Source organism: Petromyzon marinus, chromosome 43, assembly GCF_048934315.1.
Source record: "Petromyzon marinus isolate PM22_M1 ecotype Great Lakes invasive population chromosome 43, UKy_Petmar_22M1.pri1.0, whole genome shotgun sequence".
NCBI lineage: Eukaryota > Metazoa > Chordata > Hyperoartia > Petromyzontiformes > Petromyzontidae > Petromyzon > Petromyzon marinus.
This window is the reverse complement of record NC_133709.1, coordinates 784,025-808,122: the sequence shown is the minus strand read 5'-3', so window position 1 is coordinate 808,122 and position 24,098 is coordinate 784,025. Positions and strand designations below refer to the sequence as shown.

General features: G+C 51.8%; 1 protein-coding gene across 3 annotated transcripts in view; it reads left to right on the top strand.

The window, feature by feature from the left end:
- The window catches only part of CA10 (carbonic anhydrase 10), a 168,683-nt gene that overhangs the window by 87,310 nt on the left and 57,275 nt on the right, over positions 1–24,098 (top strand). For all 3 annotated transcript variants that reach the window (XM_032970236.2, XM_032970237.2, XM_076073682.1), the window contains exon 4: positions 3,615–3,757. In XM_032970236.2, the coding sequence (XP_032826127.1) occupies positions 3,615–3,757 (143 nt within the window). The remainder of the gene's footprint in view (positions 1–3,614; positions 3,758–24,098) is intronic.

The window sequence follows — 24,098 nt, the reverse complement described above, 5'->3', positions numbered from 1 at the left end:
GGCAAACGTACCATATCAGCAGGAGATCAAATACTTTTTTCCCTCACTGTACATCTTGTGCAGCCCGCTCGCTCCCCATGCACCCTCTGGTCACTGTTGCAAATGTGAAGCGTTGTTCTGTGCGGAGTTTGTCTGTATGGTGTTTGTCTGTGTGGTGTTTGTCTGTGCGGAGTTTGTCTGTGTGGTGTTTGTCTGTGTGGTGTTTGTGCGGTGTTTGTCTGTGTGGTGTTTGTCTGTGTGGTGTTTGTGCGGTGTTTGTCTGTGTGGTGTTTGTGCGGAGTTTGTCTGTGTGGAGTTTGTCTGTGTGGAGTTTGTCTGTGTGGAGTTTGTCTGTGCGGAGTTTGTCTGTGTGGAGGTTGTCTGTGTGGAGTTTGTCTGTGTGGTGTTTGTCTGTGTGGTGTTTGTCTGTGTGGAGTTTGTCTGTGTGGTGTCTGTGCGGAGTTTGTCTGTGCGGAGTTTGTCTGTGTGGTGCTTGTCTGTGTGGAGTTTGTCTGTGTGGTGTTTGTCCGTGTGGTGTCTGTGCGGAGTTTGTCTGTGCGGAGTTTGTCTGTGTGGTGCTTGTCTGTGTGGAGTTTGTCTGTGTGGTGTCTGTCTGTGTGGTGTTTGTCTGTGTAGAGTTTGTCTGTGCGGAATTTGTCTGTGTGGTGTTTGTCTGTGTGGTGTCTGTCTGTGCGGAGTTTGTCTGTGTGGAGTTTGTCTGTGCGGAGTTTGTCTGTGCGGAGTTTGTTTGTGTGGTGTTTGTCTGTGTGGAGTTTGTCTGTGCGGAGTTTGTCTGTGCGGAGTTTGTCTGTGTGGTGTTTGTCTGTGCGGTGTTTGTCTGTGCGGAGTTTGTCTGTGTGGAGTTTGTCTGTGTGGTGTTTGGCTGTGCGGTGTTTGTCTGTGTGGTGTTTGTCTGTGTGGTGTTTGTCTGTGCGGTGTTTGTCTGTGTGGTGTTTGTCTGTGTGGAGTTTGTGCGGTGTTTGTCTGTGCGGAGTTTGTTTGTGTGGTGTCTGTGCGGTGTTTGTCTGTGTGGAGTTTGTGCGGAGTTTGTGCGGAGTTTTTCTGTGTGGAGTTTGTCTGTGTGGAGTTTGTCTGTGTGGTGTTTGTCTGTGTGGAGTTTGTCTGTGTGGTGTTTGTCTGTGTGGTGTTTGTCTGTGTGGAGTTTGTCTGTGTGGTGTCTGTGCGGAGTTTGTCTGTGCAGAGTTTGTCTGTGTGGTGCTTGTCTGTGTGGAGTTTGTCTGTGTGGTGTTTGTCTGTGTGGTGTCTGTGCGGAGTTTGTCTGTGCGGAGTTTGTCTGTGTGGTGCTTGTCTGTGTGGAGTTTGTCTGTGTGGTGTCTGTCTGTGTGGTGTTTGTCTGTGTAGAGTTTGTCTGTGCGGAATTTGTCTGTGTTGTGTTTGTCTGTGTGGTGTCTGTCTGTGCGGAGTTTGTCTGTGTGGAGTTTGTCTGTGCGGAGTTTGTCTGTGCGGAGTTTGTTTGTGTGGTGTTTGTCTGTGTGGAGTTTGTCTGTGCGGAGTTTGTCTGTGCGGAGTTTGTCTGTGTGGTGTTTGTCTGTGCGGAGTTTGTCTGTGTGGAGTTTGTCTGTGTGGTGTTTGGCTGTGCGGTGTTTGTCTGTGTGGTGTTTGTCTGTGTGGTGTTTGTCTGTGCGGTGTTTGTCTGTGTGGTGTTTGTCTGTGTGGAGTTTGTGCGGTGTTTGTCTGTGCGGAGTTTGTTTGTGTGGTGTTTGGCTGTGCGGTGTTTGTCTGTGTGGTGTTTGTCTGTGTGGTGTTTGTCTGTGCGGTGTTTGTCTGTGTGGTGTTTGTCTGTGTGGAGTTTGTGCGGTGTTTGTCTGTGCGGAGTTTGTTTGTGTGGTGTCTGTGCGGTGTTTGTCTGTGTGGAGTTTGTGCGGAGTTTGTGCGGAGTTTTTCTGTGTGGAGTTTGTCTGTGTGGAGTTTGTCTGTGTGGTGTTTGTCTGTGTGGTGTTTGTCTGTGCGGAGTTTGTCTGTGCGGAGTTTGTCTGTGCGGTGTTTGTCTGTGTGGAGTTTGTCTGTGCGGAGTTTGTCTGTGTGGTGTTTGTCTGTGTGGAGTTTGTCTGTGCGGAGTTTGTCTGTGTGGTGTTTGTCTGTGCGGTGTTTGTCTGTGCGGAGTTTGTCTGTGTGGAGTTTGTCTGTGTGGTGTTTGTCTGTGCGGTGTTTGTCTGTGTGGTGTTTGTCTGTGTGGAGTTTGTGCGGTGTTTGTCTGTGCGGAGTTTGTCTGTGTGGTGTCTGTGCGGTGTTTGTCTGTGTGGAGTTTGTGCGGAGTTTGTGCGGAGTTTTTCTGTGTGGAGTTTGTCTGTGTGGAGTTTGTCTGTGTGGTGTTTGTCTGTGTGGTGTTTGTCTGTGCGGAGTTTGTCTGTGTGGTGTTTGTCTGTGTGGTGTTTGTCTGTGCGGAGTTTGTCTGTGTGGTGTTTGTCTATGTGGTGTTTGTCTGTGTGGAGTTTGTCTGTGTGGAGTTTGTCTGTGCGGAGTTTGTCTGTGTGGTGTTTGTCTGTGTGGTGTTTGTCTGTGCGGAGTTTGTCTGTGTGGTGTTTGTCTGTGCGGTGTCTGTGCGGAGTTTGTCTGTGCGGAGTTTGTCTGTGTGGTGTTTGTCTGTGTGGTGTTTGTCTGTGGAGTTTGTCTGTGCGGTGTTTGTCTGTGCGGAGTTTGTCTGTGCGGTGTCTGTGCGGAGTTTGTCTGTTACTCCGCCTGTTCTGCCACTAGATCCCCAACCCCCGTAGCTGAAATCTACATGTAACAATCGTAAGATGTAACCGGAATTTGGCCAAAAACATCGCAACGCTGCATAATTGACTTGCAAACGACTCCACTGCCGATCACAGACAGCGGAACCATCGCCACCCTCCTCCCCCTACTACGACCAAGTTGGCAGGACCCTCCTGAAACAGTCTTGAGACTCGGCCATACGTTTCCTGGCTAAACAAGCGGAATCGCCGTCATGAAGTAGAACTTGAAACACAGCTGATGGGTTTACGTCCATGACTCGGGAATGTGCCATGATCGCGCGCACACGACTCGTGCCAATATTTTTGTTACTCGCTAAACGAGGACCACGTTAGCACATAGGCAAAGGCGCAGCCCTGCAATGGCTCGCTCTCTTCACGGTGGGCAGAAACGCCTCCACGAGAGGGCGCTCCAGAGAGCCCCTGTAGGAGGTATTCGGTTTACCCTTCCACGCTGCCCAGACACTTTGAAAGAGGTGAGAGTACCCACACTTTAACTCACCGCCTATCCACTAAGCGCGCCGCACGTGGTGTGGTTACGCTGCTGCTGCTGCACGCACAGAGGCGGTGGTGGAGGGAATTTCAGAAACTTGCGGGAGATCAAACGAACCGTCGGCCTCCCGAGTGCGCCACCCAACACTGAACACCGCTTAAGCGCTGCACACCGCGGTACACCGCTTAAACACACGCACGCTGTGTTCGTCGCTTAATGAAGAGGCTCCCCACCACTGCGCCCTGCTCTCGAGTCCTTTACAGCGGCTCGTAAAAAAAAAGTGCCAACGATGGCGCTTCATGGAGACGAACGCGGCGCGCGAAGCGTCCGGTTTTGTTGCACGCAGCAGGCCCACGGAGGCTCCTTACGACTCCCCCCCCCCCCCCCCCATCTCTCTCTGTCCACAGGGCCGGCGTTCTGGGGGCTCGTGAACTCCGGCTGGAACTTGTGCTCCGTCGGCAAGAGGCAGTCGCCGGTGGACGTGGAGACGGGACGGATGATCTTTGACCCTTTCCTGACCCCGATGAAGATCAACACGGGCGGCAGGAAGGTAAGGGGCTCCAGGCAACCCCTTTTGCCAACCACGCGAATTGGTGAAACGCGCGAGCGACTTCGCTGAATCAGCGCAGTGCCGCCCGCTCGCCTCGTCTGGGAATCATCGAGGCCCGGCGCCGGGCGGTCGCCGCCCCCGGCGAGGCGTGAATGGCGGCGAGGCTTTCGCGGGGCGCGGTGATGATGAAGCCCGCTGGGATTCTCGGACCCTCTCGCTTCGTGCGAAAGCGAAGGGTCTCGAGTCGTCTCCTGGGAGAGGCCACACACTGGAAATGGCAACGACGTTGACTCATCCACGCAGTCGGGGGGGGGGGGGGGGGTGATAGGCACGCGGCGCCAATCGTTGCGAGCCACATCGCCTCGAGTCGCTTCGGAATGCGCCTTGAGTTCATACACGGAGGGTCGTACACGTCAGATTACTACCGCGTCTTCGGTAGGCGGTATGTACTGACGTTTCAAAAAACTCACGTGTTTTTATCGTGCCACCTGATTTTGAGGACTTTTTCTTAGCAGCCCATCATCTTTTCACGGTCGATAACATTGACACCACTTTGTGCTAAAGTAGATGCACTCCCCCCGGCCATAGGAATGTGGAATATCCACGGCTGGCTCAGGGCTGTAAACAGGAGATAAGCACCAATGCGCGAATGCTCATTTGAACAGAAATCGCTTTGACTTTGCACACCTTAGCTGATGAGACGAGGTGCCCTGGTGGAGCATCAAACGTTGTGTGTGTCATCCACCAACCCTCACTGCCTCCACAGTGCGAGATTACAGGTCACTTGCAGCATGCACTACAGCGTGTGTGTGTGCGCATGTCTACGTGCGTGTGTGTGTGTGCGTGTGTGTGTGTGTCTACGTGAGTGTGTGTGTGTGTCTACGTGCGTGTGCGTGTCTACGTGAGTGTGTGTGTGCGTGTCTACGTGCGTGTGTGTGTCTACGTGCGTCCGCGTGTCTACGTGTGTGTGCGTGTCTACGTGCGCGTGTGTGTGCGTGTCTACCTGCGTGTGCGTGTGTGTCCACGTGCGTGTGGGTGTCTACGTGCGTGTGCGTGTTTATGTGACTGTGTGTGTGCGTGTCTACGTGCGTGTGTGTGCGTGTCTACGTGCGTGTGTGTGTCTACGCGTGTGTGTGCGTGTCTACGTGCGTGTGTGTGTGCGTGTCTACGTGTGTGTGTGCGTTGACAATGATACAATTCAAACAACAATTTCTCCACGGTGAAAACCAGCATTCAAATGAAAAAAAATCTGTGCTAAAAAAAGACAAAAACACACAGCACTCCCCCTTCTCATGGCGTATGCCGGCAATGCAACGTGTCCAAGAGTTTACAGATACCATCGTGATAATAAGTAAATATTAAAACAGAAAATTGGCATTTTCAAAATTAAATCTGTTCACCGATGCGGTGGGCATGCTCCTTCCCTTGGGTTGGTCGCCTCTCTGTCCATCGGCTGTCATCCCCTGTGAGCACGTGTCCTGTTCACAATGACCGAACGTGTGGACGCGGCACAGCTGCCCAAGATGGATTGCGTCCACGCGAATGACATATCGAGGAGAACAACCAGGCCGTAGAGAGCCGGGGCGAGGCGCATGCTTGGAATGACATTGGGAAGGCAGAGGGACGCATGGATGAGAACACGTGCGCAGGGCAACGACTCCGTCATCCACACCGCAGTGTTTAAACAATGAAGTGGACGATGGTCAAGATTCATAATTGAGTGACGGGCAAGGAAATGGAACGCGTCCGATGGACACGTCCGCTCCAGGAGATGGAGCGATGACATCGGTTCGTGTGCTTGGCGCTCGACAGATCGTCGCATCGCGGGGGGTTTCTTGAGAGGCGACGTCGACTTGGCGAGGCGTTCATCCAGCAGTGGCTAGACCACGGCTGCCGATGACGAAGACTCCCTCAGCCGTGTACGCGGCGCGCACGTCCGTGTCGCGTGCTGCGCCTCTGGCGGAGCGCGCGGTGCTCACGATAACCGCGGTCGTTCCGCGTGACTCCGCCGACGTGGTGGCAGGAGGCGCGCGGCAGCATCGCCTGCAACGGACTAAACTTTTTCGCGCGACTCGGGTGACTTCGTTGCTTGACAAAATACCGAGCCCGCGATCAGTTGGTGGCCGCGTGGATGATTTGCGGCGGGGTTTGGGATCGCGAGCGCGAGTGAAGCTCTCCCAAGGCTGCTGGCCAGCAATGAGTGCGGTCTCTCGTCGCCGGCTGTAAACGGCTTCTTACGCAAGAGTCGCAGTGAATCTCCACTGCTTTGTCGACGCGTGCGTGAGTGAGCGCGTGAGTGTGTGCATGTGTATGTGAGTGTGTGGGTGCGTGCGTGAGTGTGAGTGCATGCGTGTGTGTGAGTGCGTACGTGAGTGTGTGAGTGAGTGCGTGAGTGTGTGAGTGAGTGCGTGAGTGTGTGAGTGAGTGTGTGAGTGTGTGAATGCGTGCGTGAGTGTGTGTGCGTGTGTGTGAGTGTGTGCGTGCGTACGTGTGTGTGAGTGAGTGCGCCAGTGTGTGTGTGTGAGTGCGTGAGTGTGTGAGTGAGTGTGTGCATGAGTGTGTGAGTGAGTTTGTGAGTGCGATAGTGTAGCGGTTAGCGCACTGCGCTATGAACCTGGCGACCCGGGTTCGATTCCCGCTCACGGCCAACTTTAGTGACGATTATCTGAACCGGCCCCGGGCCTCCCCTAGGTCGACCCAGCCTCAAATGAGTACCTGGTGCGGTGTGTAAACATTGCCACTAGGGAGACAAAGGCGGTCGGGCGTGGTGCTGGCCACCCAACCCCTCGTGTACCGTTCCGGCCTTCATAGGTGCTCGCTAACAGCACTTGCCCCTACAGTCTGTTAAGGCTATATGGGGGGATCTTTGAGTGAGTACGTGCGTGAGTGTGTGAGTGCGTGCGTGTGTGTGAGTTTGTGTGTGAGTGCGTATGTGCCTGAGTGCGTGCACGCGACGAACTGCAGATCCATCCGCCGTTCGCGTGAAATTCACGTGACGATATATTTTATTGCACCCTAGACACCCTCACAAACAAGATGTTCCATCCAAATGGATTATTATCCAAGTAAAAATATTCTGTCTCGTTAAGTCATCTACTTGTGGTGATATATTTAATGGACTAATTGCTCCAGATCTGAGATGTGTGTAAACTATATTCGTTGTATTTCCTTGCGCGTGATAATAGCAATAGTCATTCACTGCCTGTTTCGTCAGTCCACTGCTAAATTGAAGGTTTTCCTACGCCGCGTCGCACGTGTAGGATGCGTCACCACGCGTCACCACGCGTCACCGCACGTCACCACGCTGGTCAGTGCTGGTCGATGAAGGGGATCTCGTCAGAGCTGGGAAGCTAAGCAGGGCTGAGCCTGGACAGAGCTTGCGATGGGTGACCGCCGCCATGCACACAGTAGACCGGTGTAGTCGCCGTTCTGGGCAGCGCATCGAGACTCACTTTGTTCTACCCCCCTCACTATCGCCAACACGATTTTTTTTTTACCAGGTAGGGCCCACTGAGCTATGAAGCTCTTTTTCAGCTCAACGAAGTGGCTTATCATCACGTGGAAATGTATAGCAGCAGCCAATCACTTTAACGCACGTTGTTGATTTAAATACGGGGAGAGAAGAACCGGAGGACCCGGAGAAAATCCACGCCACCACGGGAAGAGCATGCACACTTCACATATACACCATGCGTCAAGGTGGGGATCGAACCCATGGCCTCCTGTACACCAGGCGAGGTAGTTAACATCTCGCCACTGTGGCGCCACCAACGTGGTGAAGTATGGTCAAATATCTCTCACGGCCTCCAGAGCATGGCGGGGAGGGGGGCGCTTCCAGCAGCGGACTGACGATACCGGGGGCTGCACTCCTGCGGTGGCACTCGGCGAGGGTGAGCCCGCCCTGTGATCCACTCCTGCCGAGGCTCCGTGACTCTGCATCTGTCACGGAGGCAGGGACCCTTGGGGGGGTCAAACTGCCACAGGTCAGTGTTGGTCACGTGCGCTTGTGGGCACGTGCAGGAGGGGCGCGTGCGCGGGACAGCGGCGCACGCGCCTAGGAAGGGGTGCAACGCTGGGGCCAACGCTGCACCTTTACTGGGCAGTCGTGTTGACAAATTAGTCTGCGTAACAGACACGACGCGTCGCCCCGTTCGTGAGGCGGAACTGAATAGTGGCTGTCACTAGGCCTGAAGCAGATGAGGGCCTAAAGTTGTCATGAATCTTGAATCATAACCTCACGGCAGCCCAGCCCCGGCGAAGCTATTGGCGCAATATTAATTAGATGGTTTGCTCAAAATACGCGGCATTTGCATGCGTGTCATAGCAGGAGATTATGGTTGATTGTATTTCGCTTTCCTGAAGTGCTAGGTGGCAGGAATCGCTCATGCTGCGTTCACGAGAGTGGAGTCGGCTCTCCGCTTGTCTCGCCCTTTGTGGAGTTCATCTCTCACACTGGGAGTTTTATTTCTCCGGTAATGCCACGGTGAGCATTTGTTGGAATGCTCCGAACTGAAAGGTGAGATCGTGAAAAAAATGTGTATAAAAAATATAAATATAATCGTGGGGGGAAGGGTGGGAGTGGGCAGAGGCTTGCGGGCGGGCATGGAAACAGAATTTAAATCAAACTGCGCCGCAGCTCGAGTACAAAGCGCGTTGATTTGCTCGCTCAAAGGAAGCCGTCCCGATATTCCAATCTCTGGGCTCCAGTTGCCTCTGACATTTTACGGTGCGCAAACATGGCGGCGCATTTAGCCGTGTGGAAGGCAACGGTGTTGTGTGCGCGCGTGTGAAATGGAGTCGCCATCACATCCTTTGGGAATGAGCCAAGAAGGCGCCGCTCTCTCATCCGCCCCGGTAGACGGTGGCGATGCCGTTGTCCCAGCGATGTCGTCATCGCGCGACCCTGTGTGTGACTGCGGGCCGTGAACATTGACGGCGCGTCGTGTCCAGCACCCCGGAGGCCCAGCAGCCCTTAACCTGTTCAACTTTCAGCGGAGCACTTTAGAACTTCACCTCCGACGAGCGCGGTGTTTCTACGGAAAAGAAGTTCAACATACATGTGGACGAAGTTACATTGTTACAGGCAATGTGGGAGTGGCGGGGCAGGGCAAGGGCTCTTAAATGTATTGCCAAGTTCTGAAGAGTAACTTAATAGCCACCCATAGTGCTTTGACTGCTGGTTTTAATGAACCTTTCCAAACGCATTTGTTTCCAGTGCGCGTTCGTTTTAAGCAAGACAAATGAAAGCCAAGGGTTCAGAGAAATTAACATTTGCTGTCAATTGTGTTAAACTCGTAAACGCATTTTCTCTCCCTCGCCCGAGTGAGGCCACGCGGGAGGGCAGCGTCGTCTCGATTGTAGCAACAACTCCTGCTCGAAGCCGCGCGATGTTCCCATTGTAATTGAAAGGAACGTTTCCGTCGTCCCCAGCGCTCGAGCCAGATCGTGGCTGCCGTGGCGCGCGATGTTTGTGGTTGTTTCACTCCGACGCCTCTCTTCCATTCCCTCCCGCCGACTCGCGGCTCAGTCTCAACAACAATCCGTCACCACGGCGGAGCGGCCGAGCGGCTCCTAGCGGGCGAGGTCCGGTGCCTGTCGCCTCAGGCAGGATTCTCCTGAAAAATAGTCTTGAGTGGTCCATTCCTAATTCCTGATGTGTCACACTTGGTAAACAAGCGGGATGATTAATCGTGATGACGACGCGTTGAGAACTTCTTCAGAAACTGAACTGAGCAACTGAAGAGGTGACGGCGAAGAGCCGATGATGTTGAGTTTAGATTTGTGTTTGCGTAATCGTCCCCTCATCTCTGCCAAGACAGGCGAGCAGCGCGGAGGGAGAGCCCTGAGGCCACGGGCCCTGAGTCCGGTCATGGGGGGACTCGTCGACGATGAGCGATGGCCCCGTTTCGCCACCGACCACGTGCGCTGGCCACGTGTTTTAGACGAGGGGGAGCGATGGGGAAGAGGGCAGCGCTGTGAAGAGAGCGAGTGACGAGGCGTGGACTCGAGCAGAGAGACAGTCCGCCATGCAGTTCAGTTCGTAACGCTACGCTGCCGTCTTTTATGAACCTCGCTACTTTTGTTATTGGTGGAACATAGCTTTCCCCCGAATTCCCTTGGAGTTTTGTAACAATTTAATAATTTTATGCTGGGGGGGGGGGGGAGGGTTCCTGTTTTAATGCACATTTTTTTCTTTACGATCTTCATTTCCAAAACTGGCGGAAAAAAGAATCTATCGGTTTAATTTGTATTTGCCAAAAGCGAGCGGAGGAGCAAAAAAAGAAACGAATTTAATGTGAGGGGTTTTTTCCCCTCTCTCTCTCTCTCTGCAGGTGATTAGTGTCTAAATTAGCGGAGCTGCACGTTTTGCATCTATGCATAATTCATGAAGGGCTCACATTCCGTCACTGGCTGAGGCCTACAGCCCCATCTGCACTTCCACTCTCCACCGTCATTAGATTGGGCATCTCGTGAGTAAGAATACGGGGGGGGGGGGGGGGTGGAGCGGTGGCACAACGGTTGGCGCACTGCACTTTGAACCCAGCAACCCGAGTTAGATTCCCGGCCACGGCTAACCTCAGGGGTAAAGTGATGTCACACCTGGTCCTGCCTTCCGCTACCAACCACCAACCCCCTCCCCACCACCTCATTCACCAACCCGCACTGACCAGCGTGGTGAAGTATGGTCAAAATACCCTGTGATTGACATGAAGTGGGGGGCGGGGGGGCGTTCGTCTATTGGTGGACGGAGAATGGGTCGAATGTATTTACTAAGTATATTATATTGGGAATTCCGTGAGTAATACCTCCGATTGCTGCAGAGGCAGCTGATTAAGCATCCCCCTATGGGCTGCTGTGTGCACGCGTGCGTGTGTGTGTGTCTTTGGAGCAGCGGCGTAGTAGTCAGATTACTGCGCTGCAAACCAAGCAAACCCGAGTTCGATTCTCGCTCACTGCCGATATCGCTGATAGATATCTCAACCAGCCCTCAGCCTCCTCTGGGTTGTCTACTAAGCACACTGCTAATTGTGTACTGTACGTCAATTGTGTACTGTACGTCAATTGTGTACTGTATGTCGATGGTGGTCTAAGACAAAAACAACGACGCACTTCTTTGGGAAATGCCGCTGCATGTTTGCAAATGCACAAAGGCCGTGATTTGTGCACGGTCATGTGTGTGCTTTTGGAAGGACGTGAACCTGAACCTACGCTTGCGTCTGAGCCTTGGGGTGCATGAGAGGAGAGCCCCGATGGCGAATTATTTTTGTGTACAGCTCAGTACCCTCGGGTATAGAATCATATTTTATCAATGCGCAGCGCTTGCAGTTAAAATGTTAAACCTCCCCAGAATGCATGGGCAATGTGCAGCCCTTTGCAAGCGCTGCACATTGCCACGGTGAAAATGCCTCGTGTAAAAATAACGATAAAATAGGAATGTATGCCCCTTTGCATTCCACTGCTGGATGCAAGCTTCCCAACACGTTCCGGTAATTGAGGTTGCGTGACCATACCTCACCACGCCGGTCGGTGTGGCTTCGTGAAGGGGAGCACCCAGACTGGACCAGCTCAGAAATCACTCGCCACTGACGTTAGCCGTAGCCGGGAATTGCATTCCGTTCTCAGGGTTCATATGCTGCAGCCCGCTAACCACTCCACTCCTGGGCTAAAATTGCATCGTGTTATCTCCGAATTCCATGACACAGGAGATCTGCAGGGCTCTGGGTTCACTTTGTTCAGCTAATTATTTACTCGTGTTCGTGATCACACGTGGGATATTTTTTTTTTAAACCAAACTCAATTTGATTTCACCACATTGGCACTCTCTTATCGTGCTTTTTGCCTTATTTTTGTCAAATGCAGACATCGCACACGTATTAGGGTCCCGATTAACGGAATCTCACTCGCAAATTTACTCGGGCCGAATAAAACAACATATTAAATACGAACCTCCCTTTAATATTATGAAATACCTCTTTAATATTCGCAATGCATTGCACGCGGTGCGCGAGGTCAATGCTCACATTGCTGAAGGGGGATTTTGTGGACTGCGGGGGTAAAGATTTCACCCTCCCGCTGTGGCGACGTTCACCCACTGCTGCTCCCGCCAGGTGTCCTGGCGGGAGCAGCAAAAAAAAACACACAAAAAATCCCCCGCGTGAAAAACAAACGTGGCGTGAACCAGAGCGGCGCAGAGCGGCGCAGAGCGCCACCCGGGCGACTCCGATGGTCGCGTCAACGCAGCGCCGCCGATTCCTCGCCGCCCCTCACGCCGACCGCACGTACGCCACGCGGAACTTCCTTCGCGCCGTGCGCCATGCGGAACGTGGCCCAACGGTGCTCGTCGACTGCTCAGTCACGAGCCGCTCTGGAAGCCGAGTGGCTCGTGACTGAGCGCCGACGCCTGCGGCGATCTGGCGACGTCACCCCCGCAGCGAAGCAGTTTGGATCGAGCAAAGTCATCGTCGTTGTTTCCTTCTTCCTCTTCTTCTTCTTCCTCTTCTTCTTCCTCTTCTTCCTCTTCCTCTTCTTCTTCCTCTTCTTCTTCCTCTTCTTCTTCTTCTTCCTCTTCTTCTTCCTCTTCTTCTTCTTCCTCTTCTTCTTCTTCCGACCAAGAGTGAGCACCAAGTGAGAAGCATTGCTCCTGAGTTGTTTAATGAGGGGCGGGTCCACCCCCACACAGAGATAGTTTCGCAAATAGGTTTAATGAAAATATTTCACACGGAAAATCCATTGACGTCAAGCGCCTCGCTTGCAAGAGTGTCCAGCATGGGGTGTCAGCTGACGCACGGACACGGAGCAAGCGCGTGGTGACGCAAGCACACGCCTTACTTCTCAATCTGTAACCTACCCAGCAGTACCCACACACGCCTTACTTCTCAATCTGTGACCTACCCAGCAGTACGCACACACGTGCGTTCTCAATCTGTGACCGACCCAGCAGTACCCACACACGTGTGTTCTCAATCTGTGACCGACCCAGCAGTACCCACACACGTGCGTTCTCAATCTGTGACCTACCCCAGCAGTACCCACACACGTGCGTTCTCAATCTGTGACCTACCCTGCAGTACGCACACACGTGCGTTCTCAATCTGTGACCTACCCCAGCAGTACGCACACACGTGCGTTCTCAATCTGTGACCTACCCCAGCAGTACCCACACACGTGCGTTCTCAATCTGTGACCTACCCCAGCAGTACCCACACGCGTCCAAACGCACAATTAGATGTGTTAGAAATTAAGCGGTGCACGCAGCCGGTTCGTACCGAACGTAGTCTTGCCGGAACGGTTGCAAATGCCGTGCAAGTGAATTGCAATTGAGCATTGAGAGCGCTTGAGAGCGGCGTTGTGGTCGTTGGCGTTGTGCGGGAGATGTCTCCGCGTGGAGGCGTCGCTGCGTCTGAGCGGGCGCCTGCCCCTGGCTGCTCCCTCGCTGCCTGTCGCCGTGATTAACGACGCCGCTCCACTAACCCAAATGTTTTCGCCAGAGTGGACGGGCTTGTTGGTGCCAATTACTCCGGGGCTGGGGTGGCTCCGGCTTCCTCCACCTTCAGCCGTCTGTGCCCCCCCTCACCCCCCCCCCCCGTTCCTAACCCGCGTCTCCACCCGCGGAATGAGCCGCGCGCGTTCCTCCTTCTCAGGAGTTCTCCTCGCACCGAGAGGCGCCGTGCAGTTGTGGTGAGCGGAGCCCTAGCACCGGCACGTCTGTCCCACTTCGACCGCACCCAAACAAAAGGAACGACATTCGTGAGGATTTCATTCCGCGCCGTTGTGCGGCGCCTCATCTGCCACGCCACACAAATGCCCACGTCTCGTCGTCGTGGTCCATTCGTCAGCCCTTGGGTGTTATCATCCTGCAGCTTTTGTCCGCGAAGGCACCGCTGGGCGATCGGTTCGACCTCGCGGGTCTCGTCGGCAGAGTCGGGCCTGCGAGCAGAGACGAGTCACGTGAAATGAGGGAAGAGTTGCTAAGAGCTGCGACTCGTGGGCGGTGCGATATCAGCTAACTTCTCTGCAATACCAGATGCGTTAGCAGAAGCTTCACCGGGACGGCTGCTCAGAACCGGCAGGTTTCTAAGAAACGTGCCAATGCCTGCAGCACCGACGACTCCGTAGCAGATGTACAGTCATGCCGCTCTTCTGAGTAACAGACGAACAGATTGAAGGCGTTTTAAAGGTGGTTTCATGTTGTACGAATCGCATCTAGTGATGTTGATTTTCAAAAAGCGTTTTGCACTTCAATCAGGACTTCAATGTCTATACATTTTATATTTGACAAAAAGCTGAGTAAATATGTAATAACTCATTATTATTATTATGAGTATGTCAAAAGTACATGCATGCTCTCTACATTCTATTAATGAGTCTGGCACAACATTTAGGAGCTAAATGTAAATTACTGTACGTGTACGTCTATCAATATGGGTTTTTTTTTACTTTAGCAGTCCACTCCTAAATGTAAGTCCTCCTCATGCCGTGTCAGCCGACGGAGTTGTTTGACCACACTTCACACCGCCGATCAGCGCGGCTTTGGTGAAGTGTGGTTTTTACTTTACACGTTTGATGTGAAAAATAGCTCCATAGCTCATCGGATTTCTCCAGGATAAATAAAGATTCTGAAGTGGAGGGGGGGGGATGGTGCAGTGAGAGAGGCGGTGGCGGCGAGCCATGCCCCACACCGTCGCCGATGTTATCCGACGTTAACCACGGCCAAGATTCAAACTCGGCCCACTGGATTCGTGCCCTGTTCGTATAATCGCGCGAATAAACATCGCCGCTGAAAGTGATTTGTGAATGTAGATGATGCTGTCAGCGGTCTCACGCCGCCTCATTATCCACGGACATGAGCAGGGTGGGTGGATGGGTGGGGGGGGGGCTACACGGGAACTTTTATTGCACGCAGCCTCTTGAAATTATGGAGTCCAAATTTACTTCGAAAGCGCCTTCATGACGACGCCATGCCAGTCGTGAGTTACGTGCCAAGGCGCACGAGGCACTGCACAGCCTTGGGTTTGTTTGTGTTTCAGTGAAGACGACGGCGCAGACGACCCGGGGTCTCTGGCAGTTCGGCGGCATTGTGCGCTCCGCAGAAGGCCAAGTGGTTGATGGGATGCAAACAACTACAAAATCTGAAACTTTTATGTGTTATCTGGAGGGACGGGTTTGTGAAAGAGGCGCATTGTCTGCTGGGTCCATTGCGCTGCTGTTGGTAGAGTTTGCTGCCACTTTCCCAGCACTTTTACTTTGTGATCAAATTCATTCTTTAAGATCAACGGCAAATATCGGTGGCACCACACGCGGTTTAATTGATGTATATTTACGCAAACCCAAATGCTGCACTAAACTTTTTGGTATGATTTAATCATCGGCCACGTTCTATCCACCGCTGGATGAAGGCCTCCCCACGCCAACGGAACTCCCCCCGAGTCCAGCGAAGCCGCCACGGCTGTCTCGCTCCTGTGCACGAACCGTTGACCACACTTGACCACGATGGTCAGTGCGGGTTGGTGGGGGCACGGTTGATGGACGTGGAGAAACATATATTAGACAACAACAACAACCGGGGATTTTGCTTCACTGCCCTCTGTTTCCCGCAGCGCAGCACTTTGACAAGCTGTCACGGGGTATAAATAGATAAATACCCAGGCTGTATATCTCCTTCACACATCTGTCCCTTCGCATTAAAAAAAATTATCGCATTTTTCCTACGAATCTCGTTAACTACAACATCTCCTGGGAATGCAAAATTTCAGCAGCATTGATCCAATGCAAGCAACATCTTGACCGGTTTCGACACAGTGTCTCATCAGTCAGGCATGCTTTCAGCAATGCTCGTGAAGTGTCGATGTTACAGGCAAGGACCCTCTTTTTAAGATATGGGTCCCAGTTCGATGCAATGTATAATAGTACGTAACATTCATTTGCGTCGTTGTGGAGAGTAGCTTATACCTTCTCTAGATTTAAAGCTTTCGTGACTGCAAGGATCCATACTCTTTGGTTCTATTCGGTAAGGTCACGTAAAAAACAACAAAAAATAAAAAATTCACGACGTTTCGGCCACAATACAAGTGGCCTTCATCAGGTGAAGGGACCGTGCTGTCATGAGGACAGCGTTGGAGTGAAAACAGCCAAGCCCAGGTCGCGTCCTTTAAGCTGTGTGGGAGGAAGCAAAACGCTTGACAAAGGAATTAGTATAGAAATGAGCACGATATACGTAGGAGGTGCATGGGCCATGATGGACCAGGAGCGGGTGGGGACCATGACGGACCAGCAGCAGGGGGGGGGAGTAGAGTGAGTGAGTGGAGTGAGTGAGTGGAGTGAGTGGGTGGAGTGAGTGAGTGGAGTGAGTGGAGTGAGTGAGTGGAGTGAGTGGAGTGAGTGAGTGAGTGGAGTGAGCGGGGTGAGCGAGTGGAGTGAGTGAGTGAGTGGAGTGAGTGAGTGGAGTGAGTGAGTGAGTGGAGTGAGTGAGTGGAGTGAGTGAGTGGAGTGAGTGGAGTGAGTGAGTGGAGTGAGTGAGTGGAGTGAGTGAGTGGAGTGAGTAGGTGGAGTGAGTGAGTGAGTGGAGTGAGTGGGTGGAGTGAGTGAGTGGAGTGAGTGAGTGGAGTGAGTGAAGGGACCAGACTGTCCAGAGGACAGCGCTGGAGTGCACACAGTCAAGCTCAGACCGCGACCTCTAAGTTGTGTGAGAGGAAGCAGAGCGCCCTGACAAAGGAATTAGCATAAAAATTAGCATTTCATTGGCGGACTTTGAATGAAGGACGATGTATTGTTGGGGAGTATGTGCAGACAGGCGAGGGAGAGAGGCGGGAGCCCACATATTGATGGTGTGAAAAGGGAATTTAAGCAGCTGCGAAAGTTTGGGATACCACTACTTAAAAACATATACTGTACCATTGAAAATTAGCTTAATGTTTTGTTTGATTCAGAACATCTCTCCAATGCTTGCTTAATTGATGGACCAGGAGCGGGTGGGGACCATGACGGACCAGCAGGGGGGGGGGAAGTAGAGTGAGTGGAGTGAGTGAGTGGAGTGAGTGAGTGGAGTAAGTGGAGTGAGTGAGTGGAGTGAGTGGAGTAAGTGGAGTGAGTGAGTGAGTGGAGTGAGTGAGTGGAGTGAGTGAGTGGAGTGAGTGGAGTTAGTGAGTGGAGTGAGTGAGAGGAGTGAGTGGGGTGAGTGAGTGGAGTGAGTGGGTGGAGTGAGTGAGTGGAGTGAGTGAGTGGAGTGAGTGAGTGAGTGGAGTGAGTGGAGTGAGTGAGTGGAGTGGAGTGAGTGAGTGGAGTGAGCGATTGGAGTGAGTGAGTGAAGTGAGTGAGTGGAGTGAGTGAGTGGAGTGAGTGGAGTGAGTGAGTGGAGTGAGTGAAGGGACCAGACTGTCCAGAGGACAGCGCTGGAGTGCACACAGTCAAGCTCAGACCGCGACATCTAAGCGGTGTGAGAGGAAGCAGAGCGCCCTGACAAAGGAATTAGCATAAAAATTAGCATTTCATTGGCGGACTTAGAATGAAGGACGATGTACTGGGGAGCATGGGCAGACAGGCGAGGGGGAGAGGGGGGAGCCCACATATTGATGGTGTGAAAAGGGAATTTAAGCAGCTGCGAAAGTTTGGGATACCACTACTTAAAAAAATATACTGTACCATTGAAAATTAGTTTAATGTTTGGTTTGATTCAGAACATCTTTCCAATGGTTGCTTAATTTGAAACCATCCTCTCGGTTGAAATTGTGTCTGTGTTTGTAAATCTGAATTGACTCGTGAACACATCTCTGATAAAAACCCGTGGGTTTGCAAAGAACCTTGGTATCAGAGAAAATTATATCGTGATCACCCACAGCGTTGTAACAGTGATCAGCTACGGCAGAATAATTCGTTCTGCCGTGTTTCAAATCTGATTTGTGCTCGCGGATTCGGTCAGAGACATGTCGTTTCGTCTCCCCGATATAGCAGTCACCACAGGTGCAGATCAATTTGTAAACTCCGGGGTACTGTAAGTCAGGAATGACATTCTTCACGGAAGGGATCAGGTCACGCATTTTGTGTACTGTATTGAACCGGACCAGGATCTTGTGTTTGTTTAGGATTTTGGAGATCTTTTTGGTAACGCCTGCTATATATGATAGTGTGATGGTTTTGATCGGAGTATCAAGTGATTGTTTCTGTATGGAGTGAGAGACAGCTTGGCGGATGGTACGGTCAGAGTATCCATTCCTTTTTAGGGCCAGATGTACATGTTTTAATTCATTGGTCAGGTGGTGTTGGTCCGAAATGCAATGAGCCCTGTGGTATAACGTGTTGATGAGAGAATTCTTTTGCGGTGGTGGTGGGAATCAGGTTTCAAGTAGGAATCTGTGTGGGTGGGTTTCCTGTAGACATAACAAACACAAGATCCTGGTCCAGTTCAATACAGTACACAAAATCCGTGACCTGATCCTTTCCGTGAAGGATGTCATTCCTGACTTACAGTACCCCGGAGTTTACGGATTGATCTGCACCTGTGGTGACTGCTATATCGGGGAGACAAAACGACATGTCTCTAAACGAATCCGCGAGCACAGATCAGATTTGAAACACGGCAGAACGAATTCTTCTGCTGTAGCTGATCACTGTAACAACGCTGTGAGTGATCACGATATAATTTTCTCCGATACCAAGGTTCTTTGCAAACCCACGGGTTTTTATCAGAGATTTGTTCACGAGGCAATTCAGATTTACAAACACAGACACAATTTCAACCGAGAGGATGGTTTCAAATTAAGCAACCATTGGAAAGATGTTCTGAATCAAACCAAACATTAAACTAATTTTCAATGGTACAGTATATTTTTAAGTAGTGGTATCCCAAACTTTCGCAACTGCTTAAATTCCCCCTTTTCACACCATCAATATGTGGGCTCCCCCCTCTCCCACTCGCCTGTCTGCACATGCTCCCCCCCAGTACATCGTCCTTCATTCTAAGTCCGCCAATGAAATGCTAATTTTTATGCTAATTCCTTTGTCAGGGCGCTCTGCTTCCTCTCACACAGCTTAGATGTCGCGGTCTGAGCTTGACTGTGTGCACTCCAGCGCTGTCCTCTGGACAGTCTGGTCCCTTCACTCACTCCACTCACTCCACTCACTCCACTCACTCCACTCACTCCACTCACTCACTCCTCTCACTCACTCCACTCACTCACTCCACTCACTCACTCCACTCACTCACTCACTCCACTCACTCACTCCACTCAACCACTCCACTCACTCACTCCACTCACTCACTCCACACACTCCACTCACTCCACTCACTCCACTCACTCACTCCTCTCACTCACTCCACTCACTCACTCCACTCACTCCACTCACTCACTCCACTCACTCACTCCACTCACTCTACTTCCCCCCCCCCCCCCCCCCTGCTGGTCCGTCATGGTCCCCACCCGCTCCTGGTCCATCAATTAAGCAACCATTGGAAAGATGTTCTGAATCAAACCAAACATTAAGCTAATTTTCAATGGTACAGTATATTTTTTAAGTAGTGGTATCCCAAACTTTCGCAGCTGCTTAAATTCCCTTTTCACACCATCAATATGTGGGCTCCCCCTCTCCCCCTCGCCTGTCTGCACATGCTCCCCCCCAGTACATCGTCCTTCATTCAAAGTCCGCCAATGAAATGCGAATTTTTATGCTAATTCCTTTGTCAGGGCGCTCTGCGCTCTGCTTCCTCTCACACAGCTTAGAGGTCGCGGTCTGAGCTTGACTGTGTGCACTCCAGCGCTGTCCTCTGGACAGTCTGGTCCCTTCACTCACTCCACTCACTCACTCCACTCACTCACTCCACTCACTCCACTCACTCACTCCACCCACTCACTCCACTCACTCACTCCACTCACTCCACTCACTCCACTTACTCCACTTACTCCACTCACTCACTCCACTCATTCACTCACTCCACTCACTCCACTCACTCACTCACTCCACTCACTCTCTACTCCCCCCCCCCCCCCCCCTGCTGCTGGTCCGTCATGGTCCCCACCTGCTCCTGGTCCATCATGGCCCATACACCTCCTACGTTCATCATGCTCATTTCTATACTAATTCCTTTGTCAAGCGCTTTGCTTCCTCCCACACAGCTTAAAGTACGTGACCTGGGCTTGGCTGTTTTCACTCCAACGCTGTCCTCATGACAGCACGGTCCCTTCACCTGATGAAGGACACTTGTGTTGTGGCCGAAACGTCGCGAATTTTTTATTTTTATTTTTTGTTGTTTTTTACGTGACTTTACCGAATAGAACCAAAGAGTATAGCTTATACCTGTTTATTTTGTGACTTCTACTCTCCAGAAGAACAGAAACGATTGTTGTTGCGTCATAGAGCTGCCCTGGTGGTCACCCAATCCCAGCACTGTCCAGGCTCCAAACCTGCTTGGGTTCGGAGATGTGACAATCGGGAAAATCCTTGCGTGAACTCAGCCACAGGCACTGGATATCAACTATTTTGCCCAAACCGTACTGAGGATTAACTAGCAGGACGCTCTGCTGGAATTGAGCTAGTTGACTTGACACCTGGCAATGGGCTAGGAAATAGACTGCAGATGCATCGAGGCCCTATATTGGTATATAACTCCTACATCGTCCTCGCAAACCAATAAACATTGCGACGAATACATTAACCGGTTACAGATGGGCGCGGTTAGACTCACAACGGAAAACAAAAATAAACCATAAAAAAACACTTCCTCAAATAAAATTATAATGACATTACATGTGTTTTGCCGGGTGTCATTTGTCCCCGTGCAATAAAGTTTTTTTTTAATATATATAATGTCCCATCGTTGTTTTGAGGTCATTCTGCCGTTAACCCTCCCCGTACACGCGACGCCCACGTGACGCCCACGCGATGCACACGTGACGCCCACTGATGCACACGTGACGCACACTGATGCACACGTGACGCACACGCGACAGAAGCACGCGAAATGCGAGGTGCTCATCCAGGGTCCAATATTGCAAAATGAAATTAAGAATGTGCGTTGTAGTTTGCGTGGAAGCGTGGCGGCTATGACGGGGGGATATAACTCTACTGGCATTCCAAGATCTGCGGCGGAGGCCAGGTGGCGGTCTGAAAATTAGAATACGTTCTTTTATCTTCACATTAGTTTGCCGAGTAAACATCGATTACTACGATAAATATAAATTGCAGGGTAGGTGCGATGTATTTTTCTTATCCTTATCCCGGCCGCCGAGTTCATTAATACAAACATATGTCAATCGACTCTGGTTAGTCCCTGTCTCAAACAGCGATGTGTGGAAGCGTGCGCCAAGTGTAAACACTTTATAACCCAATCTCAGCCAAGGCATCTTCATACGTAGGATTTGTGGATGATATTTTTGTTGTTGTTGAGGACAATATCAGATCTTTTAGCGCATTTTCAGATGCTTTACACATGCTAAAGTTAGAGGCCTATTGAGATCACGATAGTGAGGTCACCTGACGCCAAGTGTCGTCGCTATTGGCGGGAAAAAAGCACAGAAAGTGATTTCATTAAAGTCAAACGCATTTGTCAATAACGCTGTGTGGCCTTAAAAAGAAGACATATCATAGGCAACGTTTCAAGAAATGGCCCTTCGACCTTGAAAGTCACTTCCTGTGACGTGTTTTTGAATCAATCTCAAACGAAAAAATAAATATATTTCGTTTGCCTAAAATTTCAATCAATTTGCAGATTTTAGAGATTTTAATTCGAATCTATGTATGTTGAACTGCTTTCGCACCATACGTAGCCAACCGTGCTCATTGGAGCTGCTGAGGATGGACAACAAACTCAGCACAAATAGCAGTCCTAAACAAATGAGTATACAACTTTGATTTAAAAGTGCATAGCTCCAGTGGATTCCTAATATCAGAAGGAAAAATGTTGGGAACGCATCCCTAATATCGTTACATCGTTACACACAGTCCACGACCCCCATGGTCTTCCCAGGGGAGCATGTTGTGTGGCACTGTCCTGCTGGCACGACGACTTTGACGGGGCCAGTGGCGTCCCAGTGAGCATGCAACGGTGGGCCATCGTTGCCATCCATTGACACACAAACGTTGGCTCAACGTTGGCCCGCGACGTTCCGTATTAACCGGAGTGGAGCCTTCGAGTGGGATGCCGCTGCGCTCTGCGATGCGTGCAGGTGGTGGTGCCACGCTCGGCCGCCCGTCCCGATTTCTCGGCGGCGCCAGCGCCCGGGCGGCCACAGCTTGGCGCTCGCCCGAAGGGGTTAAGCCGCAGCGTCTGCGAGCAGGCATATGGGCCGCGGTATTGGCCTGGCTTAATTGATCCCCGATGTGCACAGCGCAACATGAATCTTATTTTTTATTGCCAAGTCGTGGGGATGCCCGGCAGGCGGGCGCAGATGTGAGGCGCCGCGAAACGCGCACGTCGAGCGAGCACACGCGGCGCACGCGCACCCGTGCACGTGCGGTGTTTGTGCGCGCGCGCGTGTGCACGTGCGGTGTTTGTGCGCGCGCGCGTGTGCACGTGCGGTGTTTGTGCGCGCGCGCGTGTGCATGCGTGCGGTGGGGAGCGGTGGCGCAGCGGTCAACGCTACGCTGCGTTACGAACCCGCCGACCTCGGTTCCGATCCCCGCTCTCGGCCAACACCGGTGACGATTATCTGAACCGGTCTCGGGCCTCCCCTAGGTCGACTCAGTCTCAAATTAGTACCTGGTGCGGTGTGTAAACATCGCCACTGGGGAGAGAAAGGCAGTCGAGCGTGGTTCTGGCCACACACCCCCTCGTGTGCCGTGCCAGCCTTCGCAGATGCTCGCTAATAGCACTTTCCTCAACAATTTGTTAAAGCTATAGGCGGATCTTTGTCTTTATTTGTGTGTGCCCTTGCCTGGGTGTGTGTTTCTTGGTTGTATGTGTGTGCAAGTGTGTGTGTGTATGTGCTTTCCTGGGTGTGTGTGCGTGCGTAGGCATGCTATTTCACATGCACAAGTGTAATTGAAACCTGATTAATCATAATGCAAATTAAAAATGCATCTCATTTTTGTGCAACCAATAGAAGCTCAGTTTAGCACTTGAATCTGCTGACAGGTCGTTTTTTGCATTGTCGATGTAAACTGGATAATTAATGGTTCGTTTAGTTTTTTGTGGTAATTTGAATGTACAGCCATTTTATCAATCCACTGCTGAATAGGGCTTCCCTATACCTTGCCAGTGGTGTGGATTATTGGACCATATTTCACCACGCTGGTCAGTGTGGGTTGGTGAAGTGGTATCCCTGGACCGGCACTTGTATCACAAGCGACTGATGTTAGCCGTGACCAGGAATCAAACTCGGGTAGCCAGGTTCATAGTGCAGCACGCTCACCCACTGCGCGCATTTTCTGTGTCCTGTCCAAAATCTGTTCAACCAACAAACTTGTTACACGGGGGTGAACATTTGTCACGGGGCATTTGAACAAAAACAACAAAAACCATCGATTCGCTTTTAAACAAACCTCAGTCGGACTTAGTGGCCGATTTGTTACCACCGCTAACAATGTTGGAGCAGTCCGGTCGTTGGGAGATTCTGCATCAGTGCGTGATGTGAAAGAAAAAAGTGGACGACAGCGAACGACGCTCGAGACACGGGCACGGGCGCGTCGCACAGAGCGCCGGTCCCCGACCAAGGTCCATGGGGCCCCACCGCTCTCCACCGCTGCAGTGGCAGGAAGCACTCCAAACGCCTTCGCACAGGAGACTCCAGCGCCGTAAGCGAAGGTCCTGATTTTGCTGCCCGGGGCAGGAGAGGCATCGGCTGGCGGTTTTGCTGTTCGCTTTTAGGTCAAAAGGCGCGTTTTGAAATTGCAACGAGGAAATCGGCAGCGGCAACGACATCGACGGGCGGAGAAGAGGACTTGCGGACATTTGTCGCCGTCCGTGTTTCCCTGCATTCAGGACAAATTTGGCGCGGCGTAGGGACTGGATTTCGATTCACGGCTTAATGATCTCGGCAGAGAGCAGAGTGTCTGGGCGCAATGTGCGATGAGAAAAATCACTTTAATATCTGGAGTGCCTTGGCCCTCTGTAATGCTCCGTTTAAAACGATTGTTCTGAATTCGCCAGTTACCGTTAATCTTCCCCGCTTCCAATTGGAAAACGTTCTGGCATTATAGGGTGGGCAGATGAAAAAAAACACTATGTTTATATATGCGCGCACGTGCGTGTGTGTATAGAAAATAGTATACGGGGAGCGGTGGTGTTGCGGTTAGCGTGCTGTGTTCCGAACCCGGCAACCCGAGTTTGATTCCCACTCATGGCCAATAGCATTAGCAGCGAATATCTAAACCGCTCCTGGGCCTCTCCTATCTCTACTCACCCCTTCAAATG